We start from the raw sequence: 13816 nt of genomic DNA on the forward strand, positions 1-13816 counted from the left end.
TGAAGCATGCATGCCAAATATAAAGCTTTGTCTTAGGGCATTCCGTTTATTCTCCGTTTTTAATTCTGTTGTCTCTTAGCTCTGGGTTCTTGAAACTGGAAATATTACTTAAAATTACTTATTATTTGGAAACAGTTATCTAAAATTTGAATTTAAAAAAAAAAAAAAAAAACTATCTGATTAATATTATTATTAAGATTAAACTGTGCAAAGAATACATTGTATGTTGGGATCCATTACTAGAGAGACATCTAGAGATCCATTATATGGATAGTTTTAGCAACAATTTTTTGTTTATTTCAATAATTTCATTTTTACCAAAAATATAAAGAGTTTTTGGTAACCAAAATTTTTAATTTGGCAAACATCTACTTAAGAGAAAACTTTGAACGGCCTAATACTATGGCTTAAACAATATAAGGGTATACCGCAATACACAAAAAAATTATACAGTGTCACAGTACAAAAAACTATTTACCTGTGTATCATGATATATAATATTTTATGCAATTTATGCTTTTTCTTTTTAATTTAACCAAAAAAAAGTGATTTTCTTCTTTTTACTTATGCTTTTTTTAATTGTGTTCAGAGGTTAATAAATGTTACATACATGTAATGTATTTGATAACTGAAGAAATAGCAAATTTCTAATTTCTGAACAGAGACACAAAAATTAAAAAGAAAATTATGAAAGGTGAAATATTATGATATGTATCATGATACAATCCCAGTGTATCATAATATACCACAATATGCTTTAGCCATATCATTTTACCCTACCTAATACATGTATCAGATAAAAGTTCAAAAGATTTGACAAAATAAAAAGAGTGGACAAGATGATCAAAGATGCAGATAGACTTAAAACAACATGTTCTCAAAACTTCGTTAGAGGGATTTGTAATTACACCAGTACCTCATCTGTTATTATAAAACACTCCCCCCCACACACACAAACAAACAAAGTTTAACTACACATACATAGCAACATGCGTACAACAGAAACCAGAAAATAATGACAAGTATGCAGGAGTTATTCCCTCTTCGACATTTTCAAAATCAATCATGTCACGCTACTGCATGCCAGTATATATTACATGTATAAGTTTTATTTAGATTGTTGTTTTTTTTCTTAAATCTTAAAGTATGTTAAATATCAATGATACTATACTTAATGCAATATCAGAGTTCTTTGTTATTCATCCTACAAACTTTAGTAGTCTGTTTATTAAATGATTTCAACTTTGGGTGTTTACACGCCTATCATACTGAAATTTAAAATAAATAAATGAAATATTCCAGGAGATAAAATATCTACTGTATACTTTCTTTCCCTGTAGAAAAACAATCACTTCAGGTGGACCTTTCAATTTCTTCATTTCCAGAAAAAAAGTCCTTGTTTCCGGACAGTATTTGATGTCCTTGTTTCCAGACAGTATTTGATGTCCTTGTTTCCGGACAGAATACTGAGAAGGGGTACCAGTTTGTCTGTCTCGTGATTACAGCTTACACTTCCATTGATGTGAAACTGACTTGGCATCATTTCTCACAATAAGAATCCAAGACATGCCAGAAAATACCTCTAAATACCACAGTATATAACTACAATACAGTTATTATGTATAAGTCAGATTAGCGCCACAGCTCCAGACATGACGAGGGCAGACAGTGGTTTGTATCTCATTATATGCTGATCTTCCTTCTGTAAATCCACAATCTCCTCTCTGTAAAATATCAAATTAACACTGATAAGATTTGAGCTCAGTCCATTAAAATATAGCTTTCAATTCAAATATTATCCTCATAAAACCAGAAGTATATACAAGTGTTATTATCCACAAAACTCTCAAATTTTTAATGATCTTAGATAAAAAAATTCCATGAGAATTGTATAATATCATAATCTGTATATCAAGTGAAATACAGACTTCCACTATAAATGCAGTAAATACATATATTACCGAAGTAATTTTTCTCAGAAAAGAATTCAAAGGAGTAAGCAGCAACCATCATTTAAGCCAGCATATTCATGAAAGCAATGTAGAGCCTGCCCTACCCTGTGTCTAGTGTCTCCTCCTCCACCAGGACTCCGTCAGTATCTTCATTTACCCTCAGGAATACGTAACTGTCTAGATTTGGCCGAATCGCTGCCGAGAAAAAATCATAAAGTCTAAATATTAACATTCAGATTCAAATAATAAGGTCACTGAAAGACAAATTGAACCAAGCTTTATCTATTTAATAAAAATCACAGCTTTTTGGAAGCTTGGACTTATACCCAAGCATTACCATGATTATGCACAAACAAAATCTAGTGCTTAACATTACTTGTTTGCTTTGCATCCATGGCTTGCAGATTTGGTGGCATGTGTCGTAGAACCAAATTCTTCATATGTGTTTCCATAGTAGCTGCATACCTAAATAAAATATACATACCAAGTAAAACAATTTTTGGTGCCATATAATACATTTTGCAGAAATCATATTAGCTTATCTATAGTGAATAAAAGACAAGGTACAGCTGTGAAATCTACATCACATTGGGTAGGTCATTTATCTTTATACACTGGATCCACAATTGTGGAATACTGAATTTCTTTTATTTATTGGAGTAAATCTGAACAAGTCTTTCACTTGTCAGATGCATAGATATGATTAAAACTTATCAACTCTCTCAAGAAATATGGGAAAAGAGAAACTCTAAGATTCTCAATAAGCTCAAACTTCATATAAAACTTCATATTTGGTTTATATATGTACAGTAAAACACGCTTAGAATGAAGTGCCAGGAAAAGATGATTTAGCTTCATTATAAACATAATTTGTCATATACCTTAACTTTACAATATATTTAAAAGCCATGGGGATTGAAAATAACTTTGCTGTAAGCGTCAGTTCATTATAAGCATGTTTGCTATATGCATGTTTTACTGTATTTTGTGTATTACGCAGATATATATGATTTGTCCCCCCCCCCCCCCCCCCCAAAAAAATATTAAACAGTGCTTTAATTTATGAATTAGGATAGTTTTAAATTAACACCACCAACAAATTCTCAGCAAGAAAGAGAACACTTCTTTTTCTCTGTCAAGTTGTTTCACTTGGATACGACAATGTCAAGGGAAAGTTACACTGACACAAGAAAAAAAGAACCAACTCTTTAGCAAATGTGAATTCCTCTGGTGAAAGATGGCAGACATCATCGTCTTGTCTATTACTCTCCTGCTCCAAGATATGGTTTGTGTATCTCTCAATCTGGAAAAAAAATCCATGATAATACGCAGATATCTTTATGTTTGTTTAATCTTGATAGAATTACATGTAATGCACTGAGATGGAAAACATCTGATCTCTAGATGTGTACAATAAAGTGTATTTGGTTTTACTGCTCTTCAGCAGCTGAAACTTGCATTCTGCTATAAATACCTTCTTCAACCGGCATCTAAGATAACTGCTAAGGACATATCTAATTCTGTCTATCTGAAAACAACAGCAAAAGAAGGTCATTAAAAAACATGCAAAGTGTAAAATATATTTTTTATTACTTTATGTTATCTGAAATGAAATTATCCACATAAAGATTAATAAGTTTCTCATATCTAGTGTATGTGTTATTATATCTTTATTGTTAATTATGAACAAGATGTGTTTGTGAAACACTGATGCCCCCATATGGCAGCTTATGGCGAAGGTTAAAGTTTCTCAAATGCAAGTCAAAATCCAGGCCAAAAGATAAAAAATATTAAATTTGAAAGCCCTAGCTTCAACTGTTCAAAAGTAATGGCGAAGATTAAAGTTTTTTAAAAGTAAGTAAATCATCAAAGTCAAGGTCAAAGTTGTTGGTATCCAAAGGAAGGTCTTGTCACAAGGATTACATATGTAAAGTATGATTTCAAAGCCCTAGCACCAACCATTCAAAAGTTATGGCCAAGTTTAAAGTTTTTCGAAAGTAGGTCAAACTCCTATGTCAAGGCAAAGGGTCAAAGTGGTTGGTATCCAAAGGAAGGTCTTGTCACAAGGATTACATATGTGAAGTATGAAAGCCCTAGCACCAACCATTCAAAAATTATGGCCAAGGTTAAAGTTTTTCAAAAGTAGGTCAAACTCCTAGGTCAAGGTCAAAAAGTCAAAGTGGTTGGCATCCAAATGAAGGACTTGTCACAAGGATTACATATGTGAAGTATGAAAGCCCTAGCTCTAACCGTTCAAAAGTTATGGCCAAGGTAAAAGTTTTTCAAAAGTAGGTCAAACTCCTAGGTCAAGGTCAAAAGGTCAAAGTGGTTGGTATCCAAAGGAAGGACTTGTCACAAGGATTATATATGTGAAGTATGAAAGCCCTAGCTCTAACCGTTCAAAAGTTATGGCCAAGGTTAAAGTTTTTCAAAAGTAGGTCAAACTCCTAGGTGAAGGTCAAAGGGTCAAAGAGTTTGATATCCAGAGGAAGGTCTTGTCACAAGGAATACACATGTGGAGTTTGAAACCCCAAGCACCAACTGTTCAAAAGTTATGGCCAAGGTTAAAGTTTTTCAAAAGTAGGTCAAACTCCAAGGTCAAGGTCAAAAGGTCAAAGTTGTTGGTATCCAAAGGAAGGCATTGTCACAAAGAATACACATGTGAAGTTTGAAACCCCAAGCACCACCTGTTCAGAAGTTATGGCCAAGGTTAAAGTCTCATAAAATTTTGCAAAAGTGGGTCAAACTCTAAGGTCAAGGTCAAATATATGGTACCCAAAGAAAGGTCTTTTCACAAGGAATACACATGTGAAATATGAAAGTCATAGCTCCAACCAATCAAAAGTTATGGGCAAGGTTAAAGTTGACAACAGACAGACAGACAGACAAACAGACAAACAGATAAACAGACAAACAGATAAACAGACAAACAGGACAAAAACAATATACCTTTGATCCGGGGGCATAAAAAATGAATTAACGACGTTGGATCCTGATATTTAATGTCTTAAACTTTTTTGTCAAGTATATTTTTAGCTTCTACACACATAGCTTAATTAAAAATCAAAACAAAAAATGGGGGTCAATATGCTTCTTTTGGCGCTACAGTACATTTAAAATGACCTTTTTGCACTGAATTTGTGTCTTAATCAAAAATAACATCTTCGACGTTTTCCCTCCAATATTTTTTATCCAAATAAATCATGGGACAAAGTATGCTATTATTCTCTCTTAAAAAAGACACATTAAAATTGTGACCAAAAAAAATTTCAAATTGCTTCGCATAATCAATTATTTGACCTTTCTGCACTCACAAAATGTCATTTTTCGGGCATTAAAAATTTAACAAGCAAGAAAAATATTTCAAAGTCTTAAACTTTTGCTGAATTTAAGTAGATTGATCAGAGTTATCTTATATATTCAGAAAAGAAAATCAAAAGTGGAGGTCTATGATGTTATTTTTTAGATATTACTAAAAAACTGTTAATTTTATGATAAAATTGGCTCAATTTTTTCCTGGAGTTTCAGAATATATTTTCTATATTTGTCACAATATGATGATAGAATTCACAAAAAACTGATTTAATTAATATTTTAGAACCAGCATTAAACATTTCAATGCACAAAATAGCTCTGTGTGCAACCAGCATGGAAAAATAGGAATCTAAACTTAACAGTACTGTATATATTTCAAAAGGGAAAAAATGATCATTTTCTTCTAAAAAAACCTTCTGCCACAAAATATAGTTCCTGGCTTAATCCTATTTGAATGGAATTTAATTGCGGTTTTTTCATTGGATATAGTGTAATTTGCATTGTAGAATCCAGATTTAATGTTAGAACTTAAAAATAATGCAGAATTTTAGAAATAATGCTCAAGACCAAAATCTGCTCAAAAGCTCAGGATCGAACGTCCTTAAAATAACTGATTCTTATGGGAAATGTTACACAGGACAAGAGAGATAACTCAAATAACCCTGACAAACTACAGCATTAGTGATCTTTGAATTAACATGCATGGCCATGATTATTTAACACTAGATTTTTTGAAAAATAAATATCTAATTTTAAACATATGTGATGAGCCTGGGGAGATGTAAATGATGCTGAAAATTATTTTTATATATATATATATATATATCCTTTTTACATTAAGGAGGAAGAGGACCTAATGAGCTGAAAAAAAATCTAGTCAATCAATTCTTGTAACTCTTTGTATATTACTAGTTTAATATATCTTAAAGCCGTCCGTCATCAAATTTCTTGACTTATTTAAGAAATATTGCCACACAAATGCATGTATTGCTCCATTCAGTATGTATGTCTGTATGAAGTTTTTATTCTTTATGTTTACTTGTCCATTATTGAGTCTACAATGGGAATTTTGAAGCTTGAATAAAAAATGTGTATGAGGACATGTATCTCTTCAAATATTTCAGAATATGAATTGATTTCAAAATTCTTAAAGCATTTTTAAAATATTGCACTGCAAATTGGAGTGATTTACATACTTTTCCAGTAAAATTTACGACTGAACTGAAGTCCTTCAGTTTATTATTCAACTGTAGCAATATCGAAAGGAGAAGCTTACCTCAATATTACACAAGACATAGATAAACAAGACATAAGCATGCTAAAAATGCCTCGACATGTTTACATTTTCCAGGACGTCACTCAAAAAATTAACAAGTGAAATGGAATATACCCGGTAAATAAAAACAATTCCTGCTTCCAAACAACACTCAACAAATTATTATTGGTTTCCTGCTTCAAAAAAAAAAAACCTCACAATGCAATGACTATGACCTGTTTTCATGTAATTAATCAACTGGTACTTGATCTCACTACACTAACAGATATTATATGACATATCATGACTTGTTAGATACAGCATAAAGAAAAAGAGGGATGGATCAATCTATTTCACAATTCACAGTTCGTAAAGAATGACAATCATGATCGTTCAAAACTTTTTAATATTTTTACATTAAATGTTGAAACTTAATAAAATTTATACAAATACTGATGACTTAAACAACCTTTTAGCATCTACATTAAGAGACTTTGACATAGTCAATTAGGTCATGTGATACATGTATGTGTCCTGTCTCCCCTCAAATTACACGTCATAAGTTTATCATATTAAAGTACACTATAGGAACACTTTTCACTCGGTCAATACTGAAAATTTTGGTCAAAGTCCACAAATTTTTCCATCTTTACCTCTGAAATCCAAAATTGCATATCTATATTAAATACCAAGCTGTAGTGGGCACTTATATGTATAGCATAACCTTTTAGGTATTTGAAAATCTCAGTTATGACAGGAATAGACATAAACTTTCAGATCCACTTGCTCTTTCAGCATAAAAGCTCAAACTTTAACTTGCCAGAATATAAAACTTGGTTGCCTAGAATTTAAAAGAAGAAAATGACTTGATTTATAATTTTTTTTTTTTACTTCATTGGACAAGAGAGATGATATTTGTTTGCTAACATAATTACAAATCATTATGAATTCATCAAAGAAATAGTTCAAGACAGCTACATTTGCCATATTTTTTTTTTTTTTTTTTACAGTTTTGATAAGGTCCTTTGGTTTATTTCTTCGGACAAAAGATATTTTGAGTAAACAATCTGAGAATTACATTGTTGTTTCACTTGCCCTAGTTGATATTTAACTTCCCACGGGCAATCTGACAACTTTTAATACCTATCTCTGTATGTCTCTGATTTTATTGATAGACTTTGGTTAACAGGGCAAAATTTACATGGAATTACATCTAAACAGAAACAAAACCAAAGAGTTTGCATTTACATGAATGTACAGTCGTTGGGAAGAATTTGAAGATTTATAGAGTGACAATTACCTCCATCCTATGAAGCACAACTTTGAAATCACCTTTCTTTGCTCTCTTGATGTTTTCTTCCATTTCTGTAACTTGCTCTAACATACAGTCTACTAAATCTGTTTTGGACTCCAACAGTTCTGGAGAAAATTTTTCATTCAACCAAGCCTAATTCCAAAAAAAAAAAAGAGAAGATAAACACAAATATAATAGTAATCTAATAAATTAACAAATGTCATTTCCTTAATCAGAAAGAGATATTATGCCACAGTCATCATTTCTTTTGATATTTTTCACAACTATAAGCATTATCAAGATTATAGCGAGTGGTCCAAAATAGCCTGTGTTTCACGATTTTGAAATTTGACATGCTAGGTGTTTTCATAGCATGGGGCATATCAAAATCTTGATAAATGCCTGGAAAATGTCACGATATTTTGGACTAAACTATGACATGTGTGTTAGAATGGAGGCATACAAGGCGAGGACAGTCCCCTACTCTATGAGAAGATATATTTCTCAACTAAAAAAGTTCATGAAAAATTTATGCTTTTCAAAATTTTGTTGTCAGTATCACCTTTTACACATTTGTTTTCTTAATTTATTGAATTAGTTATTGAAAAAAAAAATTATTTTCCAGTTCAAAAGGAAAAAAAGAAACTCAGGTATGATTTGAACTTTTACTTATAAAACTCACTGTGCAGTGTGTTGTTAAATGTGCTGACCACTATGCTAAGAAGCCTTCTTACCACTGAAGTGATTCAGTATGCTATAATAACCAAGATTGTTGAAGCTTTCATTTTTTCAGAATTGTTCGATTTTCACATAGAATGGGCTGTGTCCATTTTTTGAAACATAAAATAGATTTTATTCATTTTTCCAACATGTAGAATTAATGTACAATTACTGTAGAATGGAGATTTGACCCCTTCATATTCGAAAATTGCCCGCTTGGCGAAGTGGTTAGAGCATTTGCTCTAGATTTGTGGGGTAAGGAATTGATTCTTACGTCGCAGGTTCAAATCCCACTGTGGGGCATGGAGACCAGTCCTTGGGATGAGACCGCAAAAACCGAGGTTCCGTGTCGCAGTATTTGGTGGCATGAAAAAGATCCCTCATTGTTCAATGGCCCTCAGTTCCAAGTAGAGGTCTAAATTTGAAGCCCTCCCAGGGATAGACATTAACTTTCAGATTCACTTGCCCTTCGGGCAAGTGATCTCAAACTTTGACTTGTCCGAATGCAAAACTTGGTTGCCCAAAATTAGGATGGAACTTAAGACGAAAATTATTAATTACTGCAAACGTTATGAAAAGAAAAAATGTGACGAAATACACTACTGTCAATTTGGCAAGTTGAGCTACCGGGTACCTGAAAAAATTTCGATCCTGCGTTTGTACATAAATGTATACCGCTGTACTTGTAAATTTAACCTGTTAACATACACTGCCATGCAGCAATAACCCTCCGTTTCCTTTAAAAAAAAATCATATATTTGAAAATTAATTGCGGTAGGATCATTTTGTGATTCATGGTTTTCAGCGATAACTGTGAAGCAACGCTTAAGGAAGATAGTTGCTACGAAACATACATCTTACCTTGATCAGGATACAACGTGTTACACTGTACTTATATTCTGTGCGTGAATAATATAATTTCATAATAAGAAGTTAACAAAATTTTGTTAGACGTAGAGTGTATTTCCTACAAAAGAAAACAAATTCGATTTTTATATGAACGGTATAATCCAGAAACGCTACCAAGGAATTTCGAATGCAAAACATTGTCAGTCAGGTGCGTGGCGGAAATCAAGTGTTCAATTTATTGTTTTATTTATAAATTAATGTAAACTAAAGAAATATGTACATTTGTATGAGAAAAATTCACTTGCCCCATCGGACAAGTATGTCGACAATTTCACTTGCCCGAACTGAGAATTTACTTGTCCCGGGCAATCGGGACAACCGTTAATGTCGATCCCTGCCTCCTACGGCAAGTGGTGGCGTCTCCATAAAATTATCGAGATGGACGTTAAAACAACAAACAAACAAAAACACATTCAAAAAAAAAAAAAAAAAAATTAATGGCTCTAGTAGAACCACTTTCCATTAAATATGCTTAACTGTCAACTTTAGAGAACATATCATCAGTAAGTTATGCAATTAAATAAATCAACTGTGTTAAAGATGACATTACTGACAGCATAAACTTTGAAAAATATAACTTTTCCATAACTTTGAAAAATTATAAGAATTATATTGTCGCACAGAGGGGATTTCCCCGCCTTGTACGGCCCCATTCTCTCAACAAATCATGACTTCTAATCTTAAATTCAAAGTTAATTTACCTCATATTTATATCACTTAACAATTCTATGTATATTAGTTTTAATAATACATTATCAGGTTGGGCACACACCACCAAGTGGTCATTTATCCCCCGTTTGGTGGTCAATCGCCCATATCGGAGTCGTATTTACTGACCAGATGGTGGTCTTTTTTATTCAAATCCAATTTTTATAAAAATAAAGCAAAGGCGCATTCGTATAGGCCTCTGGGAATTTTAGTAAAAATATTCCTCGCACAATTAATACAGTTCGGTCAATTTTCCATGTGTAATTTCTGTGGAACTTCATAAAAACGATACCTACAGCTGTCCCTGACGGTCGAACTTCTTGCTTAATCAATCCAAAAAATATTTTCTTGTGTCTAGTTTAATAAAAATTCTATTTAGACCAGTAGTTTAACTCTTTAGAAGTTAACTTTCATTCGATCTTTGGATCTTCGTCTAAATAAATCTCTATAGAATCCCGTTAAACACGAGCTCCTCATACTCTTTACTGGTATGGTGGGCACTTACTGCTATAATATTCATTTTTTCTACATTTGAATGTAACATTTGTTCTTTATTTACTTTTATGAAGAAGATGCGATTTCTGTGCAACCTTTTGTGGTTTAGTATGCATATTTGTGATGAATATACTATATTTAATCAATGATTTTGAATAAAAGATTTACAAAGTGACAGTTGCAATTATTCTTGTTTTAATTCCAAGAACATCCTTTTGAAGCAATTATTATATCATGATCTCACTGTACATTTTATTTTGATAAGGAATAAAGCCATCGCGTACAAAATAAAACAAATTCTTCTCTTTCATTTCCTAATTGAAAATTGACACTAATGTGCCTCCGTAGTTAAATCAGGCTTTTGTCCCAGTTCTAAAAAGATCATCATTTTTTATTGGTTTAAATTATTTGATTGGTTGCCTGGATGATAAAAATAGAAAGTAAGAAACACGATCAACAGGTGCAACAACGTTCGGGAAGGAGAGAAAATTTCTTTTTAAAGTAAAAACACAGAAACGTACTTGTTACGTTGGTGACGATTTGGTCAATAATTTGAACGACACTGCGCAAAAAACTCCACGTTGAATTTCCGATTTTTTTTTTTCATAGTGCCGATAAATGTCTATATTTTATTCCCCACGAGTTAATCAGGTTGGGCACACCCCACCAAATGGTCATTTTTCCCCCGTTTGGTGGACAATCTCCTATATCGGAGATGTATTTTACTGACCATTTGGGAGAGGAAAATGGTGGTGTTCAATTCTAAAGAATGGCGTGGAATGGCGCATAATTTTAAACCATGTGGAATAAAATATAGATATTTATTGGTGTTCTGAGTGAAAAAAATCGGAAATTCAATGTGTAATTTTTTGCGCAGAGCCGTTCAAAAATTTTACAAAAACATCACATACGTAAACAAGTTCAACGTTTCTCAGTTTTTACTTAAAAAAAAAAATTCCCTCCTTCTCCAACAATGCTGCACCTGTCAATCATGTTCTTTACTTTCTTATCCATTATCCGGGCAACCAATCAAATAATGCAAACCAATAAAAACGATGACCTTTTTTTAACCTGGTCAAAAGTCGGATTTAACTACGGAGGCACATTTGTATTCATTTTCAATTTGGAAATCAAAAGAAAAATAAGTTTTCGCCTTTATTTCATTTTGTTTTGTACGTAATGGCTTGTTCTTTATAAAAATAGTAAATGAAGTTAGATTATGATATAATTATTGTTTTAAAATGATGTACTTGGAACAAAAACAAGAATAATTGTATAAGTCACTTTGTAAATCTTTTACTGAAAATTATTTATCAAATATATTAAATTCATCAGTAAAATACATATTAAATTACAGAAAGTCACATAGAATATGGAACTTCATCCTAAAAGAAAAATAACAACATATATTACGTTCAAGTCAAGAAAAATCCAACTTAATAGCAATGAGTGCCCACCATAACAGTAAAGTAATGAGGAACATGTGTTTAATGGGATTTTATGTAGAAAAATATTGACAAAGATCCAAAGAGCGATTGAAAGTTAACTTATCAAGAGTTAAACCACTGGATAAAATAGAATTTTTATCCTACTAGACACAATCAAAATTTTTTTAATCAATTGATCAAGAAGTTCGGCTGCTACGGACAACTATGGGTATCGTTTTTACAAAGTTATGGAGAAATTGCACATGGAAAATCTACTGAACTATGTTAATTGTGCGAGGAATATGTTCACTAAAATTCCCCAATGCCTATGCAAATGCGCTTTTGCTTTATTTTAATAAAATTTGGAATAGAATAAAAAAGTCCACCATTTGGTCAGTAAAATACGTCTTCGATATGGGAGATTGTCCACCAAACACAGGATAAATGACCATTTGGTGGGGTGTGCCCAACCTGTTAATATTATGCGCCATTTCACCCCATTCCACAGAATTGAACAAAACGATTTTTCTCTCCCAAATGGTCAGTAAATACCGACTCCGATATAGGCGATTGAGCACCAAACGGGGCTTAAATGACCATTTGGTAGTGTGTGCCCAACCTGATTATCTGCAAAGCTGAAGTAAAATCAAGTGCCATTTACGGCAACGCCTCGACATTGACTAAATGAAAAAAAAGAAGTCTTTAATCACACCTCCTCCAGCTTCTGAAGTACTTGACCAGCTGTCATCGCTTCAACTTCTTCATCACTGACTCCATCAACTTCATCAAATTCTGCCATTTTTTTAAGTACTCTACTCACTACTGTTAACTGTACAGCTTCTCCGTAAAATTACGAACAAATTCTAACTAGCGCGCCAAATCAACAAATATTGTTTTCTTTACACAAGAGTTCTAATTTTGTTATATCGTACGTAAAATGTTTCAAGGGAAAGATAAGATATTTTCTCTCAAGAGACTAAGCAATGGCATGTAATTTTATCACTGTTATTTTATCATCAGCAGCTAAAGGTATACAAACAAGACTTTCTAAAGTTGAAAAGTATTGTTCTGATTGGTGTTTAAAGGTAAATATTCAAAAAACTAAAGTCATGATCTTTAGTAAAGCTGGTCGTAATATTACGCAAAAACTATAATGTTTCAAAATAATATGATAGACTTTGTATCTAGCTACAAATATCTTGGAGTCCACCTAACTGTATCTGGATGTTTTCAAGTTGCAAGATCAGAGCTCTATAAAAAGGCGTTAAAAGCATATTATAAATTGAGAAATGATTTTATTAATTTGAATCCTGGGATAAAAACGAGTATACACGTATTTGACTCTACTATTAAACCAATTCTTTTATATAATGCAGAGGTATGGGGTGCAAGTAATATGAATACTAAACGATTCCTAAAATGCCAAAAGTTAGAAGTTGAAGACTGTTTCAGAAATATACTTTGTGAAAGAATACACCTTAAATTCTGTAAATATATTCCTGGCGTTCATAAGAAAAGTACAAAATGTGCAGTATTGTCTGAATTGGGAAGGTTCCCTCTGCATTATGATATTGTCAAATTGTTAATCAAAAGTTGGTATAGATTTGAAAATTTGTACACAGATTTCCTTCACTTAAAGATGCATATGTATGTAGTAAAAAACTTTTTGTAGATGGCAAGAACTCATGGTTCGCATTTATATAGAAATTAAGAAATATACTGAATATCAAAGATGAAGTAA

At 32.3% G+C, this 13816-nt stretch overlaps 1 protein-coding gene across 1 annotated transcript; it reads right to left on the reverse strand.

Moving 5' to 3' along the window:
- Positions 1 to 1028: 1028 nt before the first annotated feature.
- On the reverse strand, positions 1029 to 12903 carry LOC133181201 (DNA replication complex GINS protein SLD5-like). Its single transcript, XM_061315736.1, has 7 exons — positions 12788 to 12903; positions 7823 to 7969; positions 3427 to 3480; positions 3158 to 3255; positions 2329 to 2417; positions 2057 to 2147; positions 1029 to 1724 (listed from the first exon to the last, which is right to left on the reverse strand). The coding sequence occupies exons 1-7, from the start codon at positions 12872 to 12874 to the stop codon at positions 1628 to 1630; spliced, it is 663 nt and encodes a 220-aa protein (XP_061171720.1). The 5' UTR covers positions 12875 to 12903; the 3' UTR covers positions 1029 to 1627.
- Positions 12904 to 13816: the final 913 nt, after the last annotated feature.

Source organism: Saccostrea echinata, unplaced genomic scaffold, assembly GCF_033153115.1.
Source record: "Saccostrea echinata isolate AGI-Se365-2 ecotype Australia unplaced genomic scaffold, CSIRO_AGI_Sech_v1 ptg000008l, whole genome shotgun sequence".
Taxonomy (NCBI): Eukaryota; Metazoa; Mollusca; class Bivalvia; order Ostreida; family Ostreidae; genus Saccostrea; species Saccostrea echinata.